Raw genomic sequence first — 16238 nt, forward strand, 5'->3', positions numbered from 1 at the left:
AGAAATTCACTCCATCGCCCGACATTCCATGTGATTTATACTTGATAAATGATTTGAATGAATTCCATTAATTTCCAACATCCATCTAAGTTATTGGTTAGACTTTGTCATAACCAATCAGTCATTACCTTTAGTAATAATAAGATAGGGATCACAGATATGGGCAGATAATTGCACTTACATTTATTTGGCAAGCTTTCATACAATGATTTATAATTTGCAAGGATATATGAGTCACTCACATTCACACCATTATAAAATTAATCTTGTAAAGAGGGATTTTTCACCTGGGGACGCACATTTGATTACTCTACTATGGATAAAACTTTACGGAGCCTTAATTACTCGAGTGATACTTTCAATGCCAGCTGGGATCGCTCTTGTTGCAACCAGGCTTTCACACATGATCTTCTTTACACGGGGAATAACAAAATCTTGGGTTAGCACACACAGTCTCGTTTCACTGACAGTCATTGTAGACTGTCGCACAGGAGAACTGGTAAGGTGACTTTATTAACCACTTGGGTTCATTTGGCCAGCCTGGATTGCTCTTGTCGCAACCAGGCTTCCACACGTGATCTTTCCACGGGGAATAACAAACCTTGGGTTGGCACACTTAGTCTCGTGTCACTGACAGTCCACAGGACGGGTCGTGGTAAAGGATGGGGAGGGTGAGGACGTCTTAACTAACCCATGGTCTAGGGCTTACTCACCAAAATGTGGGTTTGGGGCGTGAAACACTGATGAACAATACAACACTGTCTGAGTTGCCGCCCATAGACAGGCTCACATGCCCGCTAATGGAATAATGATGTCATGGCTCACCGGGTGTGTTATCTCTAGTAAAACAAACATTTAGAGTTGGTTACGTTGATAAATCTAGCGCAACCCATAACAATATACTGCACACACACACACACACACACACACACACACACCATTTCCAATCCAAAATAATAGTTAACTGCATACACATGGTTGATGTAGGTTTTTGTTTCAACGCTATTGGTGGTGAAAAATAAATTGATGAACAGAACACACTGTACATTCATGGGTGGTTCTAATATGATCAAGAGTCACAGTTGTAAGGCATATGTGGTTATGTATTTTACATAACTATTACTTTACAGGAAAGGGGGTCCTCATATATATACAGTACTTGTGTGTGTGTGTGTATATATATATATATATACCGTATATATATATATATATATATATATATATATATATATATATATATATATATATATATATATATATATATATATATATATATATATATATATATATATATATATATGCAAGTAAATCACTGTAGGTGCGCGTGATCTAGGTATATGCTGATAACCACAAGGAAAGAAGAAAACACGAAGTTCCCAAGCGCTTTCGTGTAATTCACATCTTCAGGGGTGAGTACAGACTAAGGAGAAGTACAAAACAAAGTGTATATATACAGAGGAGGGTGAGATCAGGTCCACAATGGTCAGGTATTAGGTAATGACCCTACTAATCTTTAAATAGCACCGCAACGGTCGGTAGTCAGGTCAGAGGGTAAGGTGACCCAACCTTCTCACCATTGTGGACCTGATCTCACCCTCCTCTGTATATCAGTTTTCTATAATCTATACTCACCTAATAATATATATATATATATATATATATATATATATATATATATATATATATATATATATATATATATATATATATATATATTAAATCACTATAGGTGTGCATGATCCATGTGTATGCTGATAACCACATAGGATAAAAAAAATATGAAGTTCCCAAGTGCTTTTTTATAATTCAATCTTGAGGGGTGAGTAGAGACTGAGGAGTATTTATTAACAAGATCAGTATACAGACAAGGAGCCTACCATTCACAGCGGATACATTTTTTAAATCTTTTGAACCACAAATCTACAAGCACAAATTTAGCATGTAGTACAGTATTGGGGAAGGTAGGGTAAGGGTTTTAAAATTTGTCTCCCTCTTTTGTCAAACTTTACCTTAATTAACATATTTGTGCATTGTTTTGTACGACTGTATGGATATTCCTTTGAACAAGTTTATTGGTTTATTTTCTTGAAAAAAAATCTCACATTTGTGGAGTAGGTTTAACTTTGTTTAATCTGAAGCCAGGGTAGTTATGATTCAAAGGAGTCATTGTAATCAGGAATACAGTACATAAAATTTTCCCCTCATACCATTAACCTTATGGTAAAATTTGGACTGTCTCCTAGAGAGTGGGTAATCCCAGGGTCAAAGTTACTATTTGTCAACATTTAGAATTTTTAACCCTTAAATGGCAGCCAACATCAGTGAAACTTATGTGTTCCTTGCTCTCCATTTTGGGGTATGTGGGGGCAGATTAGGAAATCCTTACCCACCATTTAAGGGTTAAGTAAATGCTTGTGTTTTGTGAATGAATTGTATCATACTTTGTTTGCATTTTTTTTTTTTTTTTATAACAAATGTGACCTAATATTTATTGTAAGATGGTGCTTCCATTATTAGTTTAAGGTATTCCATAATTTATTGTCGGCGTCATGAAGAAGGTTGGGTGTTGTGAAATCAGTCTGATTTTCCTCATTAATTCAACACAAAATGTGAGGATTATAGTTCAATATAGGCAGATCCTTTGTAGGAGGCTGTTGTTGGTTTATGTATTAAGCACTTGCATCTCTACAGTCATACACTTTACCAAGTGATCATCTCTTAGAACTACACTTGATAGCTAATTATCTTAACTATAGCCATTTACATCTCCTATTCTCATTGGTGATAGGATTTGTTTTAGTTATACAATACCAGTATGGTTTTAGGCCAATTTAACCAATACCAGAAGTCAATAATCCTTAACATAAAATAATCTTAATGCAAGGGCAGATCCAGGAATATCAAGTGAAGGGGGGGGGGGGTCCAAGAAGTTGTGGATGAGGGAACATGGTGAGCAAAGTGAGCCCACCCAGCATTGACCAATATCATGGGCATTTTGAAGCCATGTGCACTTGATATTAGGAGATATTCTGAAGTTAATAGTAATTACTTTTTACTATACAAAAATGCCTGCATTAAAGAAAAAATTATTGGAATTTTCTGATGAAAATGGGGAGAGGGAGTTTGGACCCCCAGAACTCCTCCCACCCTGGATTGCCCCTGTAATGACTATACCTGAGAGGATATATAATGGTATAATAGTACATTAATATATATTGTTTTGCTAATGTGTTTAAATATAGTACATATCATGCCTTTGTTTGTTTGTTTCACAAAGGTTAGAGTATTGTTAATAGGGAGATTAATCAGTATGAGGTTTTGTTTGTGTTTTTCCTTTATACTGTACCACTTTAGTGTGAGATAGATCAAGGGACAGAGAAAACTCAGAATGGGAGAAATAGGAGTTGTGTAAGACAAGTGTTTGAAGCAACAAGAAATGGTTAAAACAGCAAGCAGAAATGTTTTACACTACAAATATGACTTAGTCTTGATTTTGTGATATTTTTAATAGGAGTTACTTTCCAGAGGAAACCCATGATGATATAGTTAAGAAGTGTACAGTAATGTACAGCACATTCTTGTGCTCAAGTAAAATTTTCTTGTTTCTCACACTTGATATTTTGATGCATACTTATTCTTAATCCCCTTTTAAGTTTGCAATGGATTAGGCCAGTGTACCTTAGTGCACAGAAAGCAGCATGTCATAATTTTATAATTTATAAGAAGTTGCATAAAAGTTACTTATTTTCATGGATTAAGAGTTTAACATAACTAGATTAGGTAAAACACATTATTGCCACCTATGTGTAGCTAATAATGTGTGTACTGCTTGCAGCATTCAAATTTAGCCACTAAACTAATTTATTCAATTTATGATGATAGCACCATACTATGGTCATTTCTAAGATGCAATGATAGCACTTCCAGAGTACAGTACAGTACATGCATTTTTAATGTCTAGAGCAGTGATTCTTGAAAGTTTTTACACTTACCCCCTGTAAGCTGACATAATGTCACAGTGTAACTCAGTTTACGAACCACTTATCTAGAAAACTTAGGACATCTTTTCTTCTCACTCATATTGTTTAATTAATATTTTTTACTTGATCCCTTCATGGTCATTCTACTGTATAAGTCCAAGTATACACTGTAATGTGAAGAGCATCATGGTGTATTGGTGGAATATAGGGAGCAGGACGGTGCTATTGACTCCAATATTCTTCAAAATATTTGTTCTTCATCATTCTTGGCATTTATCCCATATCACTGATAATTTAACTTGGTTAAATGTGAACCATTTTGTACTGTTCACTAACATACACATTATAAACCACAAATGGCTCTTGGGGAACACCAGGTACTATTGAAAGAATCAGTTCAATACTTAATCTTACTTCAAAGAAAACTACAGGGTGTCTCAAAAGTCCCCATACTCAAAGTTTAGACATTTATTGCATGATATATACGGTACATATCTTTAGAAAAACTGTTCGAATACCTTATACACACACACACACACACACACACATATACATATACATATACATACATATATATATATATATATATATATATATATATATATATATATATATATATATATATATATATATATATATATATATATATATATATATATATATATATATATATATATATATATATATATATATATATATATATATATATATATATGTGTGTGTGGTAATCAAACAGTTTTTCTAAAGATATGTACCGTATATATCATGCAATAAATGTCTAAACTTTGAGTATGGGGACTTTTGAGACACCCTGGTATAACTATAATCTGTTTTATAATTACAGTACAGCATTTAGAAAGCTTCTCAAGTGACCACGCTGTGTTAGAGTAAAGTGTTGTAAAATCTTTTACAATGCATATATATACAGTATTATTATTTTACTTTCAGCATAGTTAAGCAGTCTTGGATAACTTATATACACTTTTTATTACCCTTTGAATAACATAAAAATAAATGGATGACTTACCCTTTTATCAAGACATATCACAAAGCTCTTAATGCACATTTTTCACTATGTATTCACAAATTTTTGTTTCTTGTACTGTTCTGGTTTTAAATTTAAGTGTGTACTGTATTCTGTAAGGTATTGTGATCACAAAATATCTTCACCATAAAAAAATACCAGTATGTACTAAATTATTTACAGATGTAAATAACTTTAATTTTAAAAGAAATATTTACCAAAATGGAGTTGGACATTCAAGTTAGATTATTCTTAGATACCGGTACATAAGTACGCTTATTTGGAAGATGTGGATGGTTTTTGTACTCTCAGACTTATTAAAAGACTGTTGGAGTGATTGTTACAAGTCATCTTATTATTATTCTCTGTTGGATTCTAGTTATGTATTAGAAGGCCAACATTAAACTACAAGTGTATATATTGTATCCTGAGCATGTTACCACTGCAATGTACTTTGTCAACTAGGTAGATGCAGTACAGGGTATTCATTTTCTTGGAAGAAATCCTTATGTACTCTTGTAGATGGGAGGAAGATAATGAAGACTTGTGATGATCTACAGAGGTTGGGGGGCAGACCTTGAATTGACATTGATTATACTATACTATACTGTAAGAGATCCATTATTACAGTACTTGTTAAAGGTGCTCTGTGAACAGGTTTGGACTTTTAATTCATCAATAATGGTTGTACTGTATGTGATATAAGGCCTTGAATGTTTTTACAATCCCTTATACAGTAGTTATAAATAATAAGGAAACACTAATGGTGCTGATACTGCTGTTCTTTATTATCCTAATGTACAGGTATACAGTTGTAACTCTCTGAGTTATTTGACGATACACTTTTGTTTTTTAATGAAATTATTGATATATTTTCTAACTTGATCAAGATACTCTGTTCCTTCTCATAACAATTGCTGTGTAACTATAGGTTTATACGAGTGCATAATACGGTACTGTACCACAATTCACTCGTTCTCCCTCTCCAAATTAAGAAGACTGTACAGTACTTAGAATAGATGCAGCTGGAGTATAGGAGGACTTTGTTTTGATACTTTCTTCCTTCCATTTTCAGAATTGTTAGTACATGTATCTGCTGTTCCTCATTCTTTTATATAATTTATCTCTGCTGATGGGTTCAAGTTTTTCCTTTGTTGTCACCAATATACACCTTGTTTCTGTTTAGGGTAGATAATTTTTGTTGTCTATTTTTCATCTCAATTAATATTCTCAACGACCAAATTTTTCATTGTATACCCCATGGCATCTCAATGTAACTTCCTTGCCCCTCCCCAATTTATTTCTCCACTTGCCTTCTTGTGTACTCTTACTTTATCTTATTAATTCTTTGGATTCCAAGAAATGTAGTTTTAATTTTTTATTTTTACTTGTGTTGTATGAACAGTAATCTCCCCGTTAGCTGGAACTCTCCAATGGCTGGAATGGAAGTCGGCCCGGAATTTTTCTGGAAAAATTCTCTCGATTTTGGGTCTGCGAACAAATGTTCTGGGAGTTCTGATAAAAATTACATAATGCTCTGCCTCATTCACATGCCAGCTGTGTGGGTGGGAAAACCACTTGGGTAACTTGAGTCATAGGCTTCTTCACTGCAATTGGCTAATACTGTCATGTATGTGATTGCATGGGATGCCAGTGATAGGCTGATAAATCTCCTGGCTTATTCCCTCTAAGCCTGGTGTATCATGATGCACTTAGTTTATAGTCCTCTGTCGCTGTACAAGGTTGATCCCTTGATTGCTGCTGTTTGTGTAAATTTGAGTTTTGCAGTACTGTATATTACTGTAACAGGAAGCAATCGGCCAAGAATACAGTGTTAAAGGAGTGTTAAGATGTAAAAAGTGATTACATTTATGTATACTGCACTGTATGTTCATTAAGTGTGAAAGTACAATATGTACAGGAAATGGGAAACACTGGAGCACCTTAGCTTTTGTCTTTATTTAAGACCTCATTCATCTGGTCATGAGACCCACTAATCCCCCACCCCAACAAGGGGTAACCTGACATTACATCAGGTCAGGTCAGTAACATGAGACCCACTAATCCCCTACCCCACCTCCATTGCAAGTGTTAAAGACATAAAAAGTGATGACAGTTATGGATTACATTCAACAGTGGACAGTGTATGCCTACTGTAGGCTCAAGACAACAGCATCTGCTGGCAAGTACAGTAGTAGTGTAAATTATTTTGTTTATTTACAATATATTGTATGTGTACAGAGGTGTTTGCGTAAAAAAATACAGCTCCGTGTGAGATGCGTAGTTTAGACTGGGAAAACTTTTCCCAGTATTGGGTGGGAAGTTCCACTGTCCTGGCTGTGACACACAGCTTCATTTATGCTTTGCACTCTAGATCATCTAATGTATATTTTTTTTTCTGAAAAGATTTATTTAACCAAACCTCGGGTATCAACTTTTTTTTTTTTTTTTTTTTATATAAAAGAATGGAGTCCCCATCATTATAGCACGTCAAAATATTTTATTTACGGATCTCTTATTGAAACAGTCTTGTAGAGAATTTTTTCAGGATCATTGTGATACCAAATTTATCTGTAATGCAGTTAGAACAGATGCTGCGAATAAAGGTTTATACACTTTTTTGCTAGCCGTAAATATTTTTGCTTGTGCCCACGGTCTAAATTTAATGAGTGTGTTTGTCCATGCAAGATGAGATGCCTAGTTTAGACTCTAGGAAAACTTTCCCCAGCACCCAGAAACATTCCGGGGATGTAGGCTGTCCATGCAAGATGCATAGTTTAGAACAAGGTCATTGATGGGAAATATGAATTAGACAATGTTTTTTTTTTTAACTTTTAATGAACATAGAGACATGGGTGAACACTACTGCTGATTCAATGAAAGCAATGTTTGAAGTGCAAGTTACCAATCCTTGCTTAGGAATCTATCCAACTGAATAAATTTACGTGAATCTTTAAAAAATGCGGAACAAACACTATATGAAAACATTTTCAATCCAATAAAAAAAAAAATTATATATTGAATCAGTAACTAACATATGAACATGATTAAACAGTAAGAGTGGAGAGATAAAATCCTTTAGGATTAAATCATCACTGAATGACACACTGTGGGTCAATAGCCTACAGAAGCAGGGCTAACACCCATCAACACAGGTGCTGCCTCAAGATCATCAGAAGAGTCAAAAATAATTTCAAGTCCAATTGATGTTACTAAATTGAAATGCACGAGTCAATTCTCCAAACCCTCAATACAATATACTGTACAGTATTTAGAAAAATGAATTTAGTACCGTACAGTAATCTTAGCAAATGGCCATGGCCAAATACTGTACGTGTCACAAGTTTCTGAGAATGACATTAATCTTACATACAATATTATATCCTGTTACATCACTGTTTAAGACAAAATAACATGACTCCAACAGTGAGCATAACAATTAATGTTGAGCTGAAGGGTGAAACTTAAATTGATTCGTCTTTATTTCATCCTGCAGTCTTGTTAAGCAACACCTACAGACTGCTTTTGTTTAATCAGCTCCCTCAGATTATTCTGACTTTCTGACATACTGCGCTCGAGGTATTCCTTATTCGACTGAAAAGAAAATTTTATTAATAAAAAATTAAATTAAATTAGAGAAACTTTATAATTTTTATATAAGCAACAAAATATAATGCTAAATGATTTTCTGCAGGAAACAGGCAAAAAATGTTTTTGCTTTAAGCAAATACACTACGAACCAACCAATTACAGCCAGAAATGTTTAGACCAGCCTCTAAGTAAGAGCGTTAGATATATTCATTTAAGGAAACATGGCTGTCAGCCTATCTTATAGGACACTGTAGTATCTTGAATCAATAATATAAATCAATGATTAAACAATAATTATAACTGGTTCAATATACAATTCAGTTAAAATAACTAATACTATTGGTTGCATGACTTAATTTGGCACATACTGCAATATCCAAAAAAATAGGGAGTGGAGGACCTACAGTCACTCCTGAACCACAATATGTTAGCAGATGATCTTAAAACATTTGCTTTATACTGTATTGACAAAAATTTGAACAGCTTTTAAACAAAAAAACCCAACAAACTCCAGAACTTTATATTCCTTGTAATGATTATGAACATATACATTTTGTCTGTTTTAAGATCTTCTATATACTGCACAGTACAGTATAAGTCTTCATGATAATTTAACGTACCTGTAAGTTAGTAATTTTTTCGTTGCATTTGGAGACTTTGGCTTTCAGATTCTCACGCACCATGGGAATATCAGTAAGGAGGAACATACGTCCCACACTCTCATAAACCCGCGTGCTTTCACCAAGACTCTGGAAAACAGTTTCTATTATTTAGAGGTTTATAAACACACCACAAAGAAATTATACAGTATATGAAGTGCTTGACAAGAAATAGACAAGTGACATATATATATATATATATATATATATATATATATATATATATATATATATATATATATATATATATATATATATATATATATATATATATATATATATATATATATATATATATATATATAAGCCACAAAATGCAGTTAGGTTAGCAATTCTGAATAAGTACCTGAAGAATGGTTTAAGAAACACATCTTACCTGGAGCTCCTCAAAACAAGAGGATTATAACAGTTCACTTAAAATATTTGTTTCAGTCAGTGAATGGAGTGTTTGTCTTACTGTAATTCTAGTCATCCTGTATCAGAGGGAAAAGGCTTGCAGAAATAAAAATTTTCATCACAATCTTAACATGAATGGAATACTGTAAGTATCACCAGTTTAAATGTTCCATAAATTACCTGAATTTCCTTATCTGTGAGCTGGGCATGAACAATCTGCTTCTTAAGGCTTTCTACCTGGACGTCAGCAATGCGTAATTTCTGGTTTGTCTCCTGCATTTTGCCTTGTAACTCCATAAAGGCCTGAAAGCATGTACTGTATATAATACATGTAAATACAATTATTTTGTACACACAAAAAATAAAGACATGAATAACTTTAAAATCTATGGGAACTGAAAAACCTATTTCACTCAACCAAAAAGTGTCCACTTCTAAGAAGAAAATTATACTGTATTGAAATGCATGCATTATTTATTATACTCGTTGACTTTTTTACACTTTTACTTTTATCCTCTTCACCACTGTTCGGCTCGTTAGCCATTTGGGCGATCGGTCACGTCTGTTACTCATTGTTGGCAAGTACTGGCTCCTGAATGTATCTGAACCTGCTCGAGTGCTTGTCAAATGTGGTCTTGAAAGAGCTCACAGTCAGCGCAGTCACAACACTCTCTGGCAGATTGTTCCAAGAGTTCACAATTCTAACTCCAAAAAATTTACTCCTCACAGTTTTCTGGGCTTGCGGCTTCTTCAACCTTGAGTTGTGACCCCTTGTGGGGCGAGTGTCCGCCAGCTCCAGGTAAGGGCACTTGATTGAGTGCACCTCAATTAGGTCCCCCCTTGCCCGTCTGTAGTATAAGCTAGGCAATTTCAGGCGCTCTAATCTCTCAGGGTAGCTGAGATGCCAAAGTGCAGGCACCAGTCTGGTGGCCCGCCTTTGGACATTTTCAATCAATTGACAGTTCCTAGCATATCTCGGGGAACAGACAGGGTGATAGTACTCCAAACGGGGAAGCACCTCACTCTTGAAGATCGTTGCGAGGGTCTAGATATCTGAACAACCTTCTTATAAGACCAAATAATTTAGTTGCCTGATTCACCTTCTTGGAATGGCTTCACTTACTAAAAGAATAGCTACAGCACTAGGCCATGACTACTGCAATAAATAAGAGTTCAGGAGATCTTAATGGATATGTTGATTTTATTTTACATTGAAAAAAAAAAATGGTCAGTACATCATTAGCTTATTAATAAGTAGTGTACCCCTACAAAGTGTGACCATCTTGTAAACACAAATATCCCAAGAGACGGGGATCCTAAACCATTAATAAAAACACAACCAATCAAACCAATTGATTTATATACACATTTAATATATATACATTACTGTATGTTAGGTCTAGCTGGTTTGTATCTTCTGCCATCACTATTGGTGTACCACCTCATTTGTTGGCACACAATGTACAGCACATGTATAGTATATAATGTATACTGTACAGTATATTTCCCATTTCTAATCCACTGGATTAACATTCTATAAATCAAAACAATCATACTGTATTATACTGTACAGTGAAATCATCAAAGAAGCAACACTATTGTATAAGGTCACATCCATCTCCTGAACCCAGCGGTTCTTAAACTATGGGTCGCGACCAAAATTTGGGTCTTCTAGGTGTTCGAATGGGTCGCGATGTGCCGAGTTGTTCAAATGGGTTGTGAGGCCATCAAGGCTGCAAAGACTTCACTTCAATCTTCATTTTTTCTGATCAGTGTAGACACGGCATTGCTTGTGACGCTGGCTGGTTTGTTAAAATTACTGTATTGTTAAAAGACTTGTACAATTATGTATGGAGGATCTGGTTTTTCTCACTTTGAAAACCCTACCCAACCTATAAAAATCCTAACACTATAAAAATCTTACCTCATTTGTGTTTTCGGTGTTTAGTATGTGATGGTCATATTTTCAGTGTTCAGGTGAGGAGGAGCCCATAAACTTGAGAGTGAATTAACCATTTTACTGGTTGGGAAAGGTTAGCTCAGGTTTTCAAAAGTTTGTTTGGTGTTCTTTTTAGTATTTTACCCCACATTTTCCCTCTATGTATACTTCAAAGCTCTGCCCACTTTGAACAGGCAATATTATTGGTAATTAGGGGTCATAGTTCAATAACGGCTCATTTGCAAGAAGCAAATTCTCGTTAATTCAGGGAATTTTCTTGAAATATATTTTTCATATTCTTTTTCATTTTTTTTTATGTTCATACTCTGCTCCAGGCTATTTCCACTGGTTCATTGGAGAAAAAGTGAACAATTGTACTGCTGAACCTGAGTACTGTACAGTACAGTATACATATTGCTCAACGGTCCGTTCCTGCTAGTATTGTTCCTGCTAGTATCAGTGTGTTATTTTGACCCATAAATTAAGCTATGGTTATTTGTATGATCACAGACCTTTACTCATTTCCCCTACATGTCCAGCATTCATTCTTGATCGATCAAGACTGATGATACTAATGCTGATTCTAGATTACTGAAATCGATTACTGTATTTGCAAACCTCAACTAACCTTGCCATATTTACAAGTTACCGAATTCAATTCATCAGCCTCAATCAATCAGAATGAACGCCGGACAAATAGCAGAAGTAAACAGGACTTCAATAAATTAATTCTTAACAAATTCTTTCAACACAAATTCTACAGTTCTGTGGGGAAAAATTAATGAAATCGAGCAATTCTTCAACTCCTTCTGGTGTTAGCCGTCTACCCCACCTTTATCCTAGAGATAAACTAAACGTTGGTTGATCACATAATAATCATTAGTATATAATATACCGAGGCTGAACCATTCTGGAAGTTCATCCAACATGTAGCCTATAGTTTAACAGTCACTACTTACAACACCACTACTGATAACTTTCATACGATAGCAAATCAACTCACTTTCTTTAATTCTTGGTCTGGTTCTCCTTTGGACATTTTGTAGTTGTTTATATCGGGCTACAGTACAGTAGAGTTTACTGGAGAAGTCTCGAGATGACTCAGGCCACCCGGTCACTATTGCCAACACCCTTACCTTACCTCTCCCTGTCCTGCTGCCACTATTTATCACCACAGAATTTTATTTTCTTGTTCTATTTTGTTAAAATTTATCATGATTATTTTTTTAAATAATAATTAACAATTTTGTCTTATTTTTTTTCTTTAATTAAGCAAGGCATTATAAAATATTTATATTGATGAATATAATATATTTGGTAACACTGGTGTAAGCATGGCGTTTACTTATTTGGCTGGTTTATCAATATACTTACGGGGTCACATTAAAGTTTGTATTCAATATCATACTTATGTCCATTCTTCACTTTTAATCCTGTTTAATCGTCTTATATCAGTAATCCGTGCTAGAGTGGACAGATTAGGGGCTTCATGGTATATTCTGAGTTATATAAATGTACAAAACATCTTGCTCGACCAGTGTTACCAAATTTGGAGATTTTGCTCTTGTGTTCTCAAAGTGTGTAAGATAAATTTATATCCTTAGTGATGATTAACACACCCAGTCCAGAATAGTCAGTTGAAAACACCTAAGCCAGCCATGCGACTTAACTGGAACCAAATTAACGTGATGTAGGTACAATAGTAGGTAGTAGGCAGCTATCAAACAGGGAAGATATTGGAAGCATAATGTGTACCCTGCTGCCATATGACATCACGAAAATTTTGACCTAGTCCGATGTTGCTGATCTGACTTTCTGCCTCATTTACACACAATTGCAGGGCCTCAATTGTTTCTCTTGCTTTGACAACACAACATACATGTATCGTTTCTCACTATTGATCGATTTTTTATTTTTTTTTTATTTGTGGTCCCTTATTATTATTATTATTATTATTATTATCATTATTATTATTATTATTGTTATTATTATTATTATTATTATTATTATTATTATTATTATTGTTATTATTATTATATATTATTATTTTTATTATTATTATTATTATTATTATTATTATTATTATTATTATTATTATTATTAATTATTATTATTATTATTATTATTATTATTATTATTATTATTATTATTATTATTTATTATTATTATATAGTATTTTTATTCTTTTTTTTTAAATTATTAGTATTGTTGTTGTTATTATTATTATTATTATTATTATTAATATTATTATTATATTTTCGCCCCCAGGCCCTGATGGGGTTATTGACCTGTGCCCTGGTGGGCTAATCCCGTAAAAAAAAATTCCTCCACCATCCACCCCCTGAGACGATAACCTCACCATCCTGAAGAGGTTCTTCACCTCTTCAGGGATGGGGGGGGGGGGGTAACCAAGGCTGTCCGTAGACCGAATGGTGGTCTCATGGTTACCTTCGGTGGCTGGGGACAAGCAGAACAACAAAAGGACGTTTAAGTCGTTAATGACGTCCCCGTTCAGGTGGACGTCAAACTTGATGATAATTCCAGATAGAAGTCTTGTCTTTTTTGTACTAATTGATGATATGGCCAAAAACGTTCTGAAAATGGAGACTTTTTCGTTCAATCTTGTTGCAGATCAAGTATCGGGATCTGACACAATTGTGTCAGGTGCCATCCCCCACTCACCCTCCATGGGGCCACGAGGGCATCTGTGAGGACCTTTGCTGTTTCTACTGATATTCCAACTCGCGGAACCTGCCTGTCAAAACTAATTTACATCCTGGACTAGCACATTGTAGAACTCCTTACCACATAGCGTTTTTTTTCCATATAACCCCCATTAGCTCAAAACATCCCGTTTTAGACATCTTTCAGTCTTTGGCAAGGACACGCCTAAGTTAATAGATTTATTAACGGCACTTGTCTGATCTCCCCCGTGCAACTTACATACTGGTATATAAAAAATGTCACTAGTAAAACATCATCTAGACACAATAACTGTGATACCCTCCACCCTGCCCTGCGCCACTTACTGTTGGTCGCACTTCACATGGGCTCCAGTCCTAACAGGCCCGATTCAGAATTGGGGTCCACTAGGATTACGGCAGTTATGGACTGGACCCAAAACCAAATTCTTAGGTTGGGATTGAAAAAAAGAATACAAAAACAATTGATTCTTACCATCCACAAATACATCGAACAACGACGGCAAAAGTTCAAACCTTGACGTCCTCCCACACTCACTCATAAAAAGTCACTAATCTAATCAACTATGTCAGTTTCATCAACCACCTCTCTGGATCATCTATAAAAGAGGCGGTTTTAGCTTTACTACCTACAAAATTAGGTTGCTGCGGTTACGGAAGTGATAGTATGGCAATAACTACCTCATCCGAGTATAATTAGGTGTAAGTTAGACATTATTGTCATTATTGTATCTCACAGGGGAAAGAATACAATGATAACTGCGAGACTTTGTGTCGTCTGATATCATAAACTAACACGTTTTGGTCGCTGCTTATAACTTACCTAGCAGCTGAAGCACCCAAGTCTTTTTATGAGTACACCTACAAAAATACGATTGTACAAAAGTTATCCGTTTAATGAACACATCTCTTATCGACTTTGATAAGGAAGGGCAAACGAACCTACCCAATCTTAGGTTCATAGGTGATGAAAAAGGCCTCCGTCATAATCGAAGCAGTTGTGGCTCTGTTGATTTAAAGAAAAGTGCAAACAGGGAAAAATTATTCAATTTATTCACAAACTGAGTACCATAGTTAGTAAACAAAGTGGTTGGTTTGAACTATGACACTTTCATTAGTTGCTGGCCGTAAAACTAACAAAAAACAAAACAAGCTTCATGTTATTGTAATCACTGAACACAAGAGAGCAACAACAGTGAGAGACGCCTCGCTTGTTTTTGCAATTTAGTCACCGGAGTTCAAAGGTTACATGGTGCAGTTTTTATCTGGACAGATTCATATTCTTAAAGGTTTGTCTCTCGTATCTCAGGATGTAAGAATACACCTAACTGGGTGACTTTAACTAAAGCACCAAGTACGTCTAAATTTAACATAAAAATTGCACGGAGACCCTAGACGCCCTCAAAAACTAGTATACGTTCACTCACACCAGGTAGGTGACAAAATGAACGTGGAAATGTTTTATCAAAATATGTTGGTGGTGACGATTGTTTGATAGTGGTGGTGCCACTGGTGTGGTAGTGGTGTGGTGCTGGTGGTGTGGAAGTGATGGTGGAACTGGCAGTGATTATAGCGGCGAGAGACCGTATCATTATTAGTGACAGTGAGACCGTGTCGTCATCGGTGGTGACAAATGAGACCGTACCATCAATGGTGATAGTGAGACGTGTCATCAGTGGTGACAGTGAGACCGTGTCATCATCAGTGGTGACAGTGAGACCGTGTCATCAGTGGTGACAGTGAGACCGTGTCATCAGTGATGACAGTGAGACCGTGTCATCAGTGGTGACAGTGAGACCGTGTCATCAGTGGTGACAGTGAGACCGTGTCATCAGTGGTGACAGTGAGACCGTGTCATCAGTGGTGACAGTGAGACCGTGTCGTCATCGGTGGTGACAAATGAGACCGTACCATCAATGGTGATAGTGAGACGTGTCATCAGTGGTG

The 16238-nt window shown here is 35.3% G+C and overlaps 1 protein-coding gene across 1 annotated transcript; it reads right to left on the bottom strand.

Moving 5' to 3' along the window:
• Positions 1-7818: 7818 nt before the first annotated feature.
• LOC121861479 (prefoldin subunit 1-like) lies at positions 7819-12731 on the bottom strand. The gene is made up of 4 exons (XM_042359256.1): positions 12593-12731; positions 9831-9953; positions 9216-9344; positions 7819-8598 (listed from the first exon to the last, which is right to left on the bottom strand). Exons 1-4 carry the CDS (start codon positions 12626-12628, stop codon positions 8506-8508), a joined length of 381 nt encoding a protein of 126 aa, XP_042215190.1. The 5' UTR covers positions 12629-12731; the 3' UTR covers positions 7819-8505.
• Positions 12732-16238: the final 3507 nt, after the last annotated feature.

Source organism: Homarus americanus, unplaced genomic scaffold (assembly GCF_018991925.1).
Source record: "Homarus americanus isolate GMGI-L3 unplaced genomic scaffold, GMGI_Hamer_2.0 scaffold24260, whole genome shotgun sequence".
Lineage (NCBI taxonomy): Eukaryota > Metazoa > Arthropoda > Malacostraca > Decapoda > Nephropidae > Homarus > Homarus americanus.

Excerpts from the sequence above, each read along its gene's own strand:
- LOC121861479 (XM_042359256.1), bottom strand. The coding sequence starts at position 12,628 with ATGTCCAAAGGAGAACCAGACCAAGAATTAAAGAAA. Across the intron at positions 9,954-12,592 it reads CAGACCAAGAATTAAAGAAA|GCCTTTATGGAGTTACAAGG; the intron begins GTGAGTTGATTT and ends ACATGCTTTCAG. Across the intron at positions 8,599-9,215 it reads AAAAAATTACTAACTTACAG|TCGAATAAGGAATACCTCGA; the intron begins GTACGTTAAATT and ends TTTTCTTTTCAG.